Source organism: Octopus bimaculoides, chromosome 2 (assembly GCF_046866305.1).
Source record: "Octopus bimaculoides isolate indiv1 chromosome 2, ASM4686630v1, whole genome shotgun sequence".
Classification (NCBI taxonomy): Eukaryota; Metazoa; Mollusca; class Cephalopoda; order Octopoda; family Octopodidae; genus Octopus; species Octopus bimaculoides.
The window spans coordinates 36,228,276-36,246,560 of NC_142929.1; the positions used below are offsets into that span (position 1 = coordinate 36,228,276).

The 18,285-nt window shown below is 35.5% G+C and overlaps 2 protein-coding genes across 2 annotated transcripts in view; one reads left to right on the plus strand and one right to left on the minus strand.

Annotated features, from left to right (window-relative positions):
• Window positions 1-6,059, minus strand: part of LOC106884364 (pre-mRNA-splicing factor SYF2) — a 26,112-nt gene extending 20,053 nt beyond the window's left edge. The window contains exon 1 of the mRNA XM_089343028.1: window positions 5,940-6,059. Within this exon, the coding sequence (XP_089199154.1) occupies window positions 5,940-6,044 (105 nt within the window). The 5' untranslated portion in view covers window positions 6,045-6,059. The remainder of the gene's footprint in view (window positions 1-5,939) is intronic.
• A 4,417-nt stretch (window positions 6,060-10,476) lies between these two features.
• LOC106884353 (CAAX prenyl protease 2) lies at window positions 10,477-12,511 on the plus strand. The gene has a single exon (XM_014935696.3). It carries the CDS (start codon window positions 10,486-10,488, stop codon window positions 11,356-11,358), a length of 873 nt encoding a protein of 290 aa, XP_014791182.1. The 5' UTR covers window positions 10,477-10,485; the 3' UTR covers window positions 11,359-12,511.
• The last annotated feature ends 5,774 nt before the right edge of the window (window positions 12,512-18,285 follow it).

The window sequence follows — 18,285 nt, forward strand, 5'->3', positions numbered from 1 at the left end:
TGTCATGCAAATGGCACCAATGCCAGTGGCACGAAAAGGCACCCATTACACTCTCGAAAGTGGTGTTAGGAAGGGCATTCAGTGGTAGAAACCATGCCAAATCAGACTGGAGTCTGGTGCAGCCTTCCAGCTTGACAACCCTGGTCAAACAATCCAACCCATGCCAGCATGGACAACAGATGCTAAGTAATGATGACGATGATGATACATGCATACATATACATATAGATACATATATATGTATGTATATATATATGTGTGTATGTGTGTGTGTGTGTGTGTGTGTGTGTGTGTGTGTGTGTATTATTACAAATTTGGGATATTTACCAATAGATAAGCAACTCCTATTTCAGGATAACCTCATAGTATGGTATACACAGACACACACACACACACACACACATATATATATATGACAGGCTTCTTTCAGTTTCTGTCTATCAAATCCACTCACAAGGCTCTTGTCAGCCAGAGGCTATGGTAGAAGACACTTGCCCAAGGTGTCACACAGTGAGTCTGAACCTGAAAGTTCTTTTTTATGTGTGTGGCACCAACTGTGGTGAAGTCATTATGCAGCTCCCCCAAAAAAGATCCCTTTCAAATGAGTGTGGTTACAATAGAGAGAATGGTTGTTTTATGCTTGGAAATGAAAGGTTATATATTGAAAGAATGGGCTAGAACAATATAGGTTTTTTGTTGTAGAGGAGTTTACGTGACTATTCACATTATAGAAGAATGGGTGGAAGTAACTGGAGTGGAGCTGGAAAGAGAGAGGAAATAGTGGTGATAAAGTGTCAAGGTGAACCCTTAAGATACAAGGAGATGAACAGAGGTAAGTGGGGTCAGAAGAACAGGGAGTGTAGATAGGTAGAGTTTGCAAGAGTGTGGAGGGGGGAATGTGGGATGCTTAAAGATGGGGATTGGGCCAAGAAGCATCACGAAGGCAATGACAGGTGACTGAGACTGTTTGTGATTTGTTGTGCTTGGGAAGGCATGTCAAGCTTAGTGAAATCATAGTCATAGTGCTGGTGACACACAAAAGGCACCCATTCCAGTGACACATTAAAGGCACCCATGCCAGTGATACATAATAGGCACCCTGTACACTTTGTGGAGTGGTTAGCATTAGGAAAGGCATCCAGCTGTAGATGCCGAGGCAAAGCAGACTGGAGCCTGATGCAGTTTTCTGGGCTAGTTCCAGTCAAACCATCTAACCCATGCCAGCATGGAAAACAGACATTAAATGATGAAGATGATGATGATGATGATGATGATGATGATGACGATGATGACGACGATAATGATGACGATGGTGATGACAATGACAATGATGATGATGATGATGATGAAAAGCAAGGCTTGAGGAGTATCGATGACAAATATGCTTTGGAAGGAAAGTTGAGAAAGTTGGGAAGGGCAGGTGATGACTGTTGAGATTGAGTCAAGATGAATGGTGGATGCAATGAATGGTGGATGCAGTGAATGGTAGATAGGTAGGTGGAGGGGTGGTTGATGGTACATGGGAGACTGGGGAAGTGAGGGGAAAGTAGATGATGAAAAGCAAGGAAAGGAAGAGGAGTAGGGTGAGGATAAGTAACAGCAAGAAAGTTGAGTGATGAAATATTAAAATTTGAAGTAAAAATTGAACAAATTTAAAGACTTAGGGGACAAACACAAAAACACACATACACAAATGTACATGCACATACACACACACACATGCACAAACACACACACACACACATATTTATATACATGACAGGTGTCTACAGTGTTTGTGTCTACCAAATTCACTCACACAGTATTGATCAGCCTGGGGCTATACAAAAAGTCACTTGCCCAAAGTGCCACACAGTTGAACTGAACTGAAAACTATATAGCTGCAAAGCAAGCTTCTTAGTCACACAGCTGTGTAGTTATCAATATAAACTTAACCTTTAGTGGCAGATTTAATATGTCACTCAGTTTAACACAACCATATGGCCCTTGGTGCCTTTAGCAGACTCCATTCAGCTGCAGGCCTCAGGGTAAGTTTCTGGTTGAAAGATAACTTTCTTTCTTCCTCTTAGCCTATTACACAGGCCCTAAAAGAAGTCAGCGTATATGCTGCCCTTCTCCTGAATTAGCCATTAACCCTTTAGCATTCAGAAGTGTCTGTCAAGTATAATGCATATTTATTCATATTGTTTGGAATTAATTATGCCTTACTTCATATTTATGAGATTTCAAAGATGTCATTCATTATTTTTAGAATAACATTGTAGGTTATGTGTAAGAGGGAAAATCTGGCCAGTTTGAACATAAAACTGGTAGAATATTTGGGCCAGATATGGCCAGTTTAAATGCTAAAAGGTTAAAAAAAAATTACCAGTTACATGCCCTTCAAAAACACACCAAACAAGGCTGAACTTAACATAAAATCCAGCAAGATGTTACTCGCTACCTCTGCCTAGAAAATTTATGTGATTTCAAAGTGAGCTTCTTAACTACACACCCATACAACCATAAAGAGAATGACAACAAAAACTTAGTAAAATCAAAGAAGCAGTTCATATAATATTTGATTGACAACTTAATCAATAAGCCCAGCTGTTACATGAACTCAATATGGCTGTCAATACAGAAAGATTAATTTTAAAATGCATCAATAATTGCACATGTACCGGTAGACATGAACATTATTACTCTTAATTCGGAAATAAAGATTCCTAGTTTAAATCTAGTCAGGAACTATGTACAATGCAATAACTATCACTTACAAATGAGCATGACCTAGTAACATGTAAGTATGCTTTTGCAAATTGTATAAGGTGCATGTGCAGTCATAAGTAGACATAAATACATTCTTGTCCTTCTTGTTGACCTATAAAAATATTGAGAATGTAACAGCTTGTGGGAGAACTTGCTGTACCAGCACAAGAGATAGTTTTCAGCTGAGTAGGCTGAAGCAATGAGAAATACCTTGTTCAAGGACATAATAAGCAACCCTGTCCAGAAATTGAACTTATAACGTTATACTCATAAACCCAGCTCCTTAACCACCATGCCATGTGCTTTCCCCTAAAGACTAAGTGTACATTCAGAAATGTGATAGGGAATCAAACCAGGACATTGGCTCTCTGGAGTCTGCATGGTCATAGCCCAAAGGCCGAAACAAGTAAAAAGTAAATGTTATTTACACCCTCTGTCAATACCCATATTTCTAACTAAGAATTGATACTCAATAAATATCAAATTTACATTAATGTGACATGAGCACGATATCATCATAGAAAAAAAGATGTACATCTGGATATTATATGTGTGCTTATGAATTCATTTTAGCAGACTCCTTTATATATATAACCTTTATAAATCTGAGTCTTTGTAGAGAAGAAATTTCAAATGTGGAAGCAAGGACTGGAATTTAAGGGCCTTAGAGTTAATTCAGCAAACACTGAAATCCTTGTAAGCAGGGAAGCAAATTACTGACCCCTCAGGGAAATAGCCCTGCTTGATATACAGAAAAGGTATAGGTAGAAATTTCATATAGTGTACCCAATGAAAGCTATGGAGATATAAGAGGTGCAGTGGAGTCATAGGACAAAAAGGCAGCAGTCATAAACCACTTACATTCATCTTTTCTGTTACATGTTTTTCTATTACTTTTGACTATACTGTGTGTTTCTCACCTATTCTGGCATTAAAATCGCCCATCAACATGACTTTGTCATGATATGGAATTTTACAAACAATTGTACAGTAAACTTTAAGAGTACTCTTGATGGTGAAATCAATGTTAGATTATCTAAGGCTACAAGTGTTTTTGGAAAACTTTCCCATCATTTGTGGGATGAATACAATGTCAGTCCAAAAACTAAAATAAGTGTATACAAGTCTTGTATTTTAAGTACACTTTTGTATGGGGCAGAAGCATGGACTCTCTACTACAGACACATAAAGAAACTTGAAACCTTTCATGTGTGATGTCTGTGCAATATCTGCAACATAAAATAGCAAGATAAATTATCAAATGTCAAAATTTTAGTAAAATATATCTCCAGTATCAAAAGCATGCTGCTGAGAATTCAGTGCAGATGGGTAAGATATGCTGTTTGAATGAAAGGTAACCACATTCTGAATATTCTTTTGTTTGACCAACAAATAGTAGGATACTGCAGTAAAGGAAAACCCTATCCTTAGGTATAAGGATAAGTCGATGCAATCACTAAAGTCTCTACGGCTTAATTTGACATCTTGGGAAAGTCATTGCCTAGATAGATCTGCTTGATGTAAAATGTGTCATTATGCATCAAAACAATTTTAAGTGAAGGAAGAAACAATGAAGAACAATAAAAGAATTATATCCTACAATCAACAGACACATTTACTACTACTAAGGACGAAAGCTGACAAAATTATTAGCATGCTGGACAAAATACTTAATGATATTTTGTCTGTCTTTATGTTCAGGGTTCGAATTCTGCCGAAGTCGACTTTACCTTTCATCCTTTTGGTGGGTTATGAAATAAGTACCAGTAGAGCACTGTAGTCGATGTAAATGACTTGCCCTCCCCTGAAATTGCTGGCATTGTGCCAAAATTTGAAGCCATTACTACTACTGCTGTTGCTACTACTACTACTACTACTATTACTACTACTACTAAGGCTGCAAGCTGGAAAAATTGTTAGCATGTTGGACAAAATGCCTAACAGCATTTTGTCTGCCTTTACGTTCTGAGTTCAAATTCCGCCAAGGTTGACTTTGCCTTTCAACTTTCCTGGTTCGATGAAATAAGTAATAGTTGAACATTATTGTTTACAAAACCACAGAAACATGAAGTCAGAATGAGAGAAAGTGACACAACAGCAAGTAGAAAAGTGCCTCAGGGCCATCAAGGAGACCAAAACATACGTTACTAGTGGTGGAAATAGCATAGTCGTGGTTAGATTTCCAACAGAGGATGAGGTCGGAAAACACTCTACAACAAACCATAAAACGTGACGAAGTGGTCATCATACCAACCTGCTTTTGTTGCCGGATAGTAACAATAAAGATAGTAGAGATTCCTTCAGAAGTAAATATCTACTTATTGGTGGAAACTGTCCTCTTTGACACAGAACAAAAAATTAATTTTCTTCAAGTCCAAAAACAGCAGGCCAAGGAATGGAGTTATTCATCCAAATATGTCATGTAAGTATGGCAATTATCTCGGACCTGATTAATCTGACAGATAGCTAACAACTTTACATGGCCATTGAGGGCCGAAAGCCAAGGTGTCATTTGGGTGGTGACACAAACAATATCAATGCTTTCTGTCCACAGCAAAATATGAGAGAAGCAAGGCCCCTCCACCACTACTTCTATAATCACTATCACCACATCGGTTACATCAACAGCAAAAACAGTAGCAGCACCAAGAGCAGTGTACGGAAACAACAGCAACAATAACAGTAACTGCAGCACTAAAATCAGCAGTAACAACCGCAGCAACAATAAAGACAACACTAACAGTGAAAGCAACAGCAACAAAAGAAACAATGCCCTCCAGGGCCATCATATCACCAACAGCAACACCAGCTGAAAGACCCCGAGCAATAAAAACAAAACAAAAAGACAATGACACCCAGGATAGGCTCCTCCTCGCTTCCCACTCAGACATGTCGCATGGCGAACATAACAACGAAGAAAGCAAACGGCAAAAAATAGCAAACCAGAAAAAAAGAAAAGGAAAAAATACGTAAACAAAATAAAACCTGAAAGGGTCATGCAGGCAGAAAGAAAACACCACCTAACAGCAATACACCAACACCATCTCCAATAATAATACCATCATCATCACCACAACCACAGATACAACCAGTATCATAAACACCAGCAAAACCCAATATACACCCAAACCAAGAACAACAAATGCAAAGAAGCATGCAGCATACATGTTCACAGTTTGGCTCTTTACCTTTAAGTACCCACATTTTGATTCATCACGTGATGGTCGAGTTCTTCTGACTTCACACGGGCTGTCCACCCCACCACGAGACAGACCAGCCAAATGCGCCACCATCAGCTATATAGAGGGAGTCTTCCGCTATTTTCTTCAGTGAGGTGGGTTTTGCACGATCGGGTTTGGATCTTCTGTTGAGAAAATGAGTCCATACCGTTGAAGGAGTAAATGAAGATGGTGTGGATATGTGCGAAATTGACAACTAGCTGCTGATATAAAATATTAAATTCTGTATTCATTTTGTCCTTTAACATATTTTATCATTAAATTACCAATTATATACCTATTTTCTAACATCTGGGTTTATAAAATAAGATCTGGGTTTTTTGGCGGCAAATAATCTGGGTGTTTTATTATTTAATGAGTGGCAACCTTGGATATAACCAGCAGCGAAGGTCATAACTTCAGACTAGTAACTGTTTATGTCCCAGCAGGTGCCGAATGGCTAAATTTCTTTAGGCATGTGAAGTGTTTCTGAGAAGTCCCTTGTGCTAATGGAAAGTTGGAACTGTTTCTAAGAAGCATGCTTGGAATGTACAGAACTAGGTGATAAAAGAGGAGGTGCAAAGGCTTCACAAACCTACTCAGACTTTTCCAATTGTCTGACAGACACCAACGGGATTTCCCGTTTGTACCAATGTTGACACAGTCATTGCACCAGGTTATCCACAGTTTCAAATCGTCGGCTACACAAAAACGAGCCAGCTCAGAGCATGATCCAGGAGAAAACACGGTGACCGTGGATTTGTGGGATTTAGAAATCTTCCTCTTCTCTGGAACTATTCATAGTTTGGAATATATTGTCTCTTTGTTTCTGTTATTCTTTTTACACGCTCTTTCGTGTAAACCCACATTATATCCTCCTGTACAATTACTAATGTTCTTGTGAACCTTTAATAGTTAATAAAGAAAACGAGGATTTGTCCAGCGTTAGTACACTGGACAAGAGGTTTACCAGCATTTTACCAGTCTCTACTCTGTGTTCAAATTCCGCAGAGGTCGACTTTGCTTTTCATTGTTTCGGGGTTGATGAAATAAGTGTCAGATGAGCACTGGGATCGATGTAATCGACTTATCCCTCTCCTTAAAATTGCTGTCCTTGTGCCAAAATTAGAAAGAATTATTATTATTATTATTATTATTATTATTATTAGCGCGTCGAAGGAGGCGAGCTGGCAAAATCGTTAACGCGTCGGACAAAATATCAAACGGCAATTCTTCCAGCATTTTACATTATGCTTTTAAGTACCATTGAGCTCAACTTTGCTTTTCATCCTTTCTAGGTAGATAAAATAAAATATGAGTCAAGTACTGGGATCGATGTAATCGACTATGCCCATACCCCTAAAAATTGCTGGGCTCGAGCCAAAATTTGAAGCTATTGTCTTTTTTTTTTAATAAATAAACAATACATTTTATTAATTACTAAATTAGTACAACCTGAGGGATTTAGAGATGTTCTTCATCAGTGGAAGTAATACAAATAGTTCTGACTGCAGAATTAATGTGTAGCGTACGACTTGAGGGAAATTCCTCTCTCTCTCTCTCTCTCTGTTATATATACATAGATACAACGAAGTAGATAACAGCATGGCTCAGTGGTTAGAGCGTCAAGCTTACGATCGAGCGGTTGTGAGTTCGAATCCCGGACCGGGCTGCGTGTTGTGTTCTTGAGCAAGACACTTTATTTCACGTTGCTCCAGTTCACTCAGCTGTAAAAATGAGTTGCGACGTCACAGGTGCCAAGCTGTATCGGCCCCGGAGGCCGGTATGCATAGGCGACTGCTGGTCTTCCATAAACAACCTTGTCCGGACTTGTGCCTCGGAGGGTAACTTTCTAGGTGCAATCCCACGGTCAGTCATGACCGAAGTGGGGGTCTCAGCAGATAACAGCTAGCCTTCGGCCGCCTTTTTGGACCCTGTTGTGTCCACTACTCTTATTGGTTGGTATTGGTGCATCAAATGTTAAGCCACGGAGAAAGATGTCTAATGTTTCGATCAAAACTCGTTAGGGAAAGATTCTGGTTCAGGTGTTGGGGGGAATGCTCTGTTGCAGTGCGTTGCTGCATTCACTACTTGTCGGTATATTACCGGATCTTCCTAGGTGACCCGTCGAACAGAATCTCAGTCAGTCCCCATCTCCGAGAAATACCTCCTCATCTGCCGTCACTATGTGGCATATGGTCGACCAACACGAGCCGTCAACCCAACTGGATTACCCTCAGTGAAGAGAACACAGTTATTAGGGTTTAAGTCGGAAAATCGAGTAACATGGCCAAACAGTCTGAGCTGGCGCTCCCAATCATACAAGTAACATGACTTATCCCGGTTTGTTAATTGAATCGTTGGTTAGATACGAAATCCTGCCATAATCCTGCAAAGTGTACTCGCTCAAAAGGTGCTCAAATGGCTCCCAAGGACCCTGGGCAGTGTCCAAGTCTCACATATATCTAACAGGACAAGGAGAACCAGAAACCTAAAGACTCGGGGTTGATGAAATAAGTGTTAGATGTCGACAGCGCTAAACACTCTTGACCTATGAGTCTACAACTGTACCATCTCGTCCAAGTCTTTTTAGGACTTCAGATTCGTAGCTAATGACAAACGTGTAGGTATTTTCAAGAGAAAGAAAAATAAAGAAAACATTCTCTTTACTTTATTATTTATTATCGTTTCTTTTATTTATTTCAGTCGTTGCCTTGAAGTATTTTAGTCGAACAAATTACTCCCAGTACAGACTGATTTTTTTTTTTTTTAAGTTTGGGATTTATTCTATCGTTCTTTGTCGAACTGCAAGATTATTTTGATGTAAAACAAACACCGGTTGCCAAGTGGAGTGGGGCGGACAGACACAAAACACAAACACATATATACGTCATGTGTGTGTGTGTGTGTGTGTGTGTGTATATATATATATATATATATATATATATATATATATATATATATACACGATGGGCTTCTACACAGTTTCTATCAACCAAATCTACTCACAAGGCATTGGTCATCCTGGGGCTATAATAGAAGATACTTGTGCAAGGCGTCACACAGTGAGATTGAAACCCGAAACCACGTGGTTGCAAAGTGAACTTCTTAACCACACAACTGTGCCTGCAAATTGTTTACCAAAGTAACTTATGGAGAAATAGGAAAAACAAATGATGATCCTTGTTCAACCTGTCACTTTCACTTGGAAGCTAGTATCAGTTTGGCGGGCGCGGGAGTTATTTTTCCTTTCTTTTTTTTTTTCTTTTCCGAAGTTAGAACCAGCTTATCATCGAAGATATTTTTAGTGTAATGAAAAATATTTTGTATTGTTGTTAAATATTCTCGTATATGAACTCATAAAATATTACCAATTGAATAATTCGCATTATTTTAACTGTCAAAGAGTTGAAGTAACGCTTTCAAATTTTCGCACGAAAACAGCAACTTGACAGGGAGGGGTTTAGTGGTTTACATCGACTTCGGTACCTGACTTATACTTTATTTTATCGACTCCGAAAGAATGAAAGTAAAGCTGACTGAGCTCGCTGGAATTGAGTTAAAATAACGTCGTGTCTGCAGTCGCTTAACTCTCTAAAAATCGTAGCAAAATCAATTATAATAATTACACCCTCTCGTCTTGGTGAACTACGACAAAAAAAAATGCACAAAGAAATTAGTAATAACAAAGTCTTAATTGTCGGTATGAATAATAACAAAAAAGTCTGAAATGTCTATATGACAATCAAGTTGCCTGCAGCATAGCATAAAATAATTCTTCCACAGACGTCAGAAAATTGATATTAGCTAAAAGTTTGACAAAGTGAAAGTGACACATGAAACACGAAGATCATCAAAATAATTAATTGCCCTTTGAGGCATCCATACATGGAAGACAAGCCCATTTAAAATAATAGAAATCTGTAAAGTAGTTTGGATTTTTTTTCTTCACTTAAAAAAAAAAAATTTCTGAAAGTTGTGTTTCTTGTTTTATGTTATCATTGATAAATAGTAAGCAATTTATACAGTTTTAATAAATAATAATTATAAACTTATTTCGAAGCGATTTATAACGGTAAAGTTGTTTTGTTTGTATTCAGAAGAAACGTGTATAGCCACATCACCATTCTCTTAATTTGTGGCTATAAACAGGTTTTAAAATATGATGGTGTTCTATTTAAAGGAAATATCCCATAACTTGATATATTTTAATATGCTTTTGAAAAATAATAATGCAATTAACTTAAAATTAAAAGAGAAATGCAATAAAACAAGTTATCAAGACTTATCAGAAATGAGATTGTGCTGTCGTAAAAAGTCAACAAAACTGCAGATGATGTGAATATAAGATATACTATTGAATTTATATATGTGTGTGTATGTACATATACTATCTTACTTAGATGCATATATTTCCACGTTAACTCAAATATTTATTTAATTTGTTTTTATATGTTAAATTTATTTGCTGTCGTCTACCGGTGTTGCGGTAGTTATCTCCTCCTATGCCAGAAACATGGAGCCCGTCTTGTTTGCTCTACACGCCTGGCAAGCTGTTTTACTTTGCTTGCTTTTTGCTGTTATTTATGTTGGCAGTCTGTATGCTTGGATTAACAATACCAACAGAACTCGAGATCACCCTGAAATTATCAAACGAAGATTTGTCAGTGTCGGTATAGTTGCATTAATTGTACCACCTCTTTTGTGGTGCTTCAGCAAGTACCAAACTTCCACCAATCCTGATGGCCGCACTTTATTTGAATGGCTAGGGCTACGTTTCTGGGGATTTATACCTGCATTTGTACTCCCCCTACTACTTACTATGGTCTTGTTCTCTGGTCCACTTTATTTACATTACATTGATGGTGTATTTAGCTTGTATTTGGAACCGAAATATTGGTCAAGTAGTTTTAAGTCACTAATCTGGCTCCGGAATCATTTAGTGGCTCCATTTTCGGAAGAATTCATATTCCGGGCATGTATGTTACCGGTTTTGGTTCCGTCTTTTGGGGAATGGTATGCCGTTTTCTGTTGTCCACTCTTCTTCGGGGTCGCTCACTTTCACCACATGATCGAAACGGTTATATTCGGACACCAAGCAGTTAAAGATGCCTTGAAGCAGTCTATTTTCCAGTTGTTCTATACCACTATTTTTGGAGCCTACTCAGCATTCCTCTTTCTACGAACTGGTCATTTAGTGGCGCCGGTCATTGCACACGCATTTTGCAACCACATGGGATTTCCGCCTTTCAACGAAGTAATGGCTCATCAACAACCTGGACGAACCAAAATCATTTTCTTCTTTATTGCTGGACTTTCTGCTTGGTTGATTCTTCTTTATCCTCTCACCGACCCAAGTTTTTATTCCAACGTAGTATATAATCTATAAAACAGTTCAAATCTTGGCGAAAGTACTGAATTACTACTATATTCACACACACACAATTGCATTCATAAAGAGACAGAAATATCCTAAATCATGAATTGCCTTAAAATGTAATTATGAAAGAAAAATATTTTTATTACATTTTTTTTATATTTTCCCCCTTCCCTCCATCCCAAATTCATACAGACCTTTATGGAATTAAGTCGACTTTTAACATAATGGATTTCGACTTAAAACAAAGGTATTGACCATTTTCAAATTTCTGGTTAGTAATTTCTCTACTGCTACATTCAATCACATTACATGAACTCTACCATTACATCTTTTTCTCTTAATCATTTTTTTCTCATTCCTTTTTCAACTGCTAAACAAAATTCAAATTTCTTAAATCTATCTGTTCGTCGTTCGAAGTTCTCTTTCAAATTTTTCGTTGATTCAATGACCTGTTATTCTTTAATGTGACACGAAGGCGGTACAGAACCAGTTCACTGCTGTTTGGGAGGCATACCTGTCACTATTAAAATTGGTTTTCTCCTCGAAATCTTGCCTGTCTCTATTGAAGGACAAACAAAAAAACAAGACAGTAAAAGTTCATATTTTCTCTTTCACCATTTGTAACTTGAGCTTTTAATTTTCTTTTTTTTTTTCTTTTGTTTATTCTGTGATCGTCATTATGACTAAGATTTGTAAATATTAGAATCGACGCCTTCTATTTTATTTATTTTATTTTTACCCTCTTGAAAAGTTCTTTGGGAAAGAGAGAGAAAAGAAAAAAAAGAACAAATGAAATTCTTGTATTTAGTTGGAATTTTAGAATCAACGAAACTGTCTAACTTGGGATTTTCATCTACAGAACTTAAAAAAGTTGTTTTCTTTTAAAAAAAAAATCCAACAAAACTTTCATGACTAGTGCCTTAACTATACGAAAATTGATTCGTGTTTGACTGGAAAGAAGTTCGGTTACGATAACTGATCCATATTAAATGGAAGAGCTGATGTTAGTTACTCTTGAACTGATCTTTAACATGTAGACCGACCAATCCCTTTAAATATATTCTTTATATTTCCTGTGAAATATAAATTATTAATATCAAATAAATGGCAAAAAAAATGACGAAATCCCTTTACTTGGCTTAATAAATTATTCAAAGTGACATTTCGATTTTTATTTGAATTTATATATTATTTTTTTCTAAATCCTTTATGAAACCGCCCCAACATTGTTCTATCATTTAGCTTAAAAAGTAGCGAACAGGAAATAACTTGATATTGTCATAATCAAAAAAAAAAAAAAAAAAAGACATGAAAGTGACATGCTCTCATTTCGTGGACGTGTATGAAATCAATAGTCAGATTTTCTAGAGGTGTGTTAATATGAAAAGAATGAGTTACAATCGTGAAAAATCGTATAGTGAAGTATGGTTGGAGTGCTACGAAAACTATGTTTTATTATTTAGGTTGGACCTGTTGTGAGAGATGACCAATTACATTCGAGCCTCTACGCGGTATTCTACCTTCTAGAAATAGCAGCCAAATTTAAGATACAATCAATTGTCTAAAGAAAAGGGAAGAAAACGTATAATGTAGTCTTAGATACACTATCTGAAAATACAATGGAATGGTCACGGTTGAAATTCCTCCCATTATATTCTGTTCTATCAGTGCTGTCTTATAATTAATGATCATCCAACATTAGTTTGATAAGAGTTGCACTTGTTCCTTCGTAATTTACTACAACGTTTAATAGGATTTTCTTTTTAACATTAAATGTGTTGCAAACATTCATGATATATTAAGTAAAGTAACCTATTTCGCATGCTTATTTGAGTGGATAGTTTTTGTTGGAACAAATAATTTCATATCTGGATGCTCTTCCGAAAGTTAACCACTCAAATAGAAAGTATGGATGAATTCTGTTTTTTTTGTTTTTTTTTTGTTAGATGAACTGGAACCTGCTGGGTGACGATTCAATGATCTGGAGGTCAATAGTTCTACTTTCCTAGACATGAGCAAATTAGGTTCAACTAGTTAACTCGTTGAACCTACAAAATATTACACCTTGATAAACTAGTTAAATATATTTCATGATTGTTTTTGATGACCCATGCTAATTATTGCCAACTGCAAAAATAACTTAGGGTGCTTAAGTTATTGGGGTATGTTAAATTTTCCTTTGACAGTCATTATATTCTTTAGAACTGAATGTTTTATCATTAGAAAGGTTTACATTGATGAAAATCAAAACCTAAAATCTAAATTGTTGGTTCTTTTGTGACTATATCACTGTATCGATCAGACGAGCAGATATACACTGCTTGTCACAATGCACTGCTCGTTATCATCAAATGATGCCACTCTGCTGGCTAGTTAGGCCAACATTACTCTCAGAATGGAATGTCAATCTTTCACAGGGTTACCTATTTACAGCTGAGTGGGCTGGAACTACATGAAATAAAGTGCACTACTGGTCTGGGAATCGAACCCATGATCTTGTAACACTCTAACCACTAGATCACACAACTTCACTTTGTATGACTATATATCAAATGAAATTCATTGCTTCTATGATTTAATTTTGAAAATCAAGAATTTTTAAGGATTTGGGATTTAATGAAATAGTTTACTTTTTCATCAAGTTTGAAACAAATGTTTATGCAAAATTATAAATGAAAGATCTTATTTTAAATATGAATAATTCACAATAAGTTTTATATCACCGAACAGAGATAGTTTCAGGCAAATTGGTATCTAAGGATAACCTATTTCTAGCCTACACATTAAAAGAATCATGTTAAAATTAGTATAAAGATATTAGTTGTGGAAACATTAGATGAAGTGTTTAGTGGTATATGTGGTGGCTCCTGACGTTCTAAGTTCAAGTCATATTTGCCTTTTCTCCTTCTGGGGTCAGTAAAATTTAGTATTAGTCAAAGACTGGAGTCAATTTAATTGACTACCACTTTGTACCAACATGCAGCGAGATAGCATGATGCATCATTATCATCATTTAATGTCTGTTTTCCATGTTGGCATGGGTTGGATGGTTTGACAAAAGCTGGTAGGGTTTGGAACTACACCAGGCTCCAGTTCCATTGTTTCTATGGCTGGATACCCTTCCTAATACCAACTACTTTACAGAGTGCATTGGGTGCTTTTTATGTGACACCAACACAGGTCTCAATTCTGCTGCAGTGGACAGGTCTAACTATAAGATTGTTATGAAGTGACACATGGTTGATGTACACTACTGTCAATTAACATCTATATATAACATCCTACATTACTGCTGATACAATAGTCATACTTTCTAAAAGCAAATCCATTAAAAGGGATTTCTTAAAAAAACACTTATGGAATCAGTAGAATGTCAGATTCATAAACTTTTACATTGGTTGAAATAGAAAAAGATTCTTTAAGATGCACTGGTTTGAGTAATCAGGACCACTGTTAACCATAACTCTGGTCAGGCCCCAAATCTAAATGCATGCTAGCAATATATTTTAAAATTATAAAATAATGAAATTTTTCTTTTTATAAAATTGAACTGGAGGCCATTGGTACAGTCCATATTTTTGATACCTCTGAGCTATAACCTTGAAGGCAGTTTCCCCAAATGGCCTTAGTCTAATAACTGAAACCAAGAGTGCAGCAGCCATACAACAGCTTAGTGAGACTGTAAGTGCACAACAATAGATGCAGCCTTCTATCTCCATATTTTTTTGGTTATAAGCCAACTAATCCAATATGGTATTTGAGTTATTCTGCATAACCATACCATGTTTCAACAGGTAGATAAATTGGTGGTACATATCCTATGAAGGTATTGTTGGCCATTAGCTTGTATGAGAAAGGTATGTGGTATCCAGCAAGATTAACTCTTTAGCATTCAGATTACTTTCTCAAATGTAATGATTATTTGTTCACATTGCTTTTTAATTAGTTACACATGAGCTTATGGCTTCAAGATTTTGACAATGTGATTGCTTATTTTTAGAATGATATTCTGGAGTAGGTGTGAGAGGCCAGTTTGAACATAATACAGGTAGAATATTTGGATCAGATATGACTGGTTTAAAAACTAAAATGTTAAAAATAAAATGTGATAAAGCAAATCCTGTTAGCAACTTGCATGTACATAAAAGAAGGAAAACAAGAATTGAAACTCAAATAAAGGATTAACAATGAAAGTAAAGGTCATGATATGATTAAACATAAATGTGTAGATTCTTTTTTTTTTTAATGAATGTTGTTTTTATAACTAGGATTTCTACAAGAGAAAAGAATGTCATTCAAGTCAAAACCATTTTCAGTTATCAAAAATAGTAAAAGATGAAAGCAAAATAAAAAAAGTTTCAAGATTGCCAGATAGCCTATTATGCCATTTCTCATTGGTACTTTATACTCTGATTTGTTTTACAAGTGTTAAAAATTTTAAGACAGCTGTTAGTATTTTCATGAATAGTTTTATATATATATATATATATATAATACAATGGAAACTTACAATGCCTATGCCTCTCAATTGCTTTTAGTCATCAAGACTGTCTGATGGTCTTACTTTTAGGACATTTAACTGAGTCATAACCTATTAAATATAATTGAAACAAAAATGAAAACCTATAGAAGGGAAAAACCCTAAATGTTTTTAATTTAATAAATTTATATCTGCCAAAAAGTTTTAATGAAATATTTATGAAAATGCTAAAACAAATGAATGCCCCATTTTCTTTAACATTTTATTCTGATTTTTATTTTTGTTTTTCAATTATAAATGCAGTAACTCAAAATGATATATACTTAGATTTTCTCACATTGTCCATGTTTGAATTATTTAGACAGATCTGTACACTACATTTGACTTCAAAGTAAGATTGAGTTTATGAATTATGATAAAATTAACATGCTTTATTTCTAATTGGTAATATGATATAATATTTTCATTGCAATAGCATATAATATTTACATCTATCCACATGTAAATGCTTTCACCATATCCTCTTTAGTCATCTGCTTTCAAGTTTTCAAAACATGTGAGAGAAAGAGACAAATATCAAATATTTACAATCTTTGTATAGAATTTTATAATCAGTGCTGCTCATAAATGGCTGATCAGTCTTATTGATTTTTGTACAGAGAATATAGCAATTAAGATGTTCGTAGTTTTTCTCAAGGGCATTGTCAATGAAGATAAATGAAATGCTACTGCAGAAAATATAGATTCAATCAATGTAAAAGACAAATTGGAAAGTAGATTTGTTTTTCATTCCATAATAAACACAATGAGAATATATATTGTCTATTTACCACTCATAAGTTAATTTGATGAGACATGTCCAAGTGGTAAGATTGGTACAAATTTGGCATCAAGAAATGTTTGGCAAAATATAGTGAAATGTTCTGGAACAAAAAATTAATTTGTAAGCTAAATTTTCATTTGTAATTGTTTAACACCTTTGATGTCAATTTACGTGAGACTACATCGGGTCTATGATACAAAACCTCATTATAAATTGCTGGGCCAGTTTCAACATAAAACAGAATATTTGGGCTGGATATGGCTGCTTTAGATGCTAAAGGGTGCTAAAATATTGATGATGATACTGTAAAATATGTTTTTATTTTGTTTAAGTAAATATTCCAGATGAAAGCAAGCTGGGAAGTGATGAATTTATGTTGTCGGTATAGAGTAGACTGTTCTGTTCGTAATAACATGTTAAATACTGTTCTGTTGATGGTACCATGTGTATGATGATCAGTACTGCAAGTTTAAAATAAACCATGTCCAGGAGATAGCATGTATGTAAAGATTTGTGTTGACTGGCAAGCTGCTGAACTGTGTTGCTGCTTACAACAATTTGGTATACCTGTTAATACAGCATCATACATATTGCTGATTAATTGATGAGAATTCATTTAAATCAGTTCAGCCATTAAGTAAATTTTCATGGGCATGAGTCTATACTGTTGGCACATCACAAAACATAGTTCACCCTTTTTAGGAGAGGTTCACTAAAAGCGGTATGTGAGCACTGTACATCTACCAAAGATGAAAAATTTCTTTTATAATAATTATGTTCTTGGAGTATCATAATATGCGTTGTTGTAATTTGTTTACAGACCTGATAATACACAGTCAAAAAGCAAAATTCAAATTAAACTCACTATGTATAGAAATAGCCTAAAGTTTGCACGTTTTGTAGTTGTCCCAAAGTCCTGAGGTACTATTGTAGATTCAGCACAGTAGCCCACTCTGTGACAACTGCTATACACAGCTTGATTAACCAGAAAATTATATAGTCCTGGACTAGGTGTTATAAAAACTTTTAACTCTACCCAACTATACTTACTAAATTTAATACTCAAGATTTTTTTTTTTTTTAATAGAGGTGAAAAATTGTGAAATGAAATAATTCAAAATAGTTCTAACATGGATGTATTGTACAGCTGATGGCTGAAACTTATCTTTGTTCTACACAGAGGGTTCACAACCACCAGACTCTGGGTCGCACAGAGAATAACATTTTTAATTTTATTTTCATTTTCATTTTATTAACTATCACAGTCTGCAGAATTTTATTATAGTGTCCATAAATTATTTTTACAACTTCCACAATTTATATTATCTATATCTTGCATGCAACCAATTGAGCCCAAATGGAAGTGTTCTGATATTTCTAATAAAACTTTATTTGTTTGCTTATGTTATCCAATTAACTCTGCTGAGTTATCCTTATTTCTTATTGTTTTCTGAACTTTAAAAATTGTAAAGGTAATTTATGGACACCCTGTATATGTATTACGTATATGTAATAATTAAATTATATGTTATGCACTTTATTGCATTTTGTTAAACACATCATCCACCAATCTGTGGGAAAATCATCTTGCCTGAAACCAGTCCATGATACAGGGTTGGAGGTTGCTGCTCTA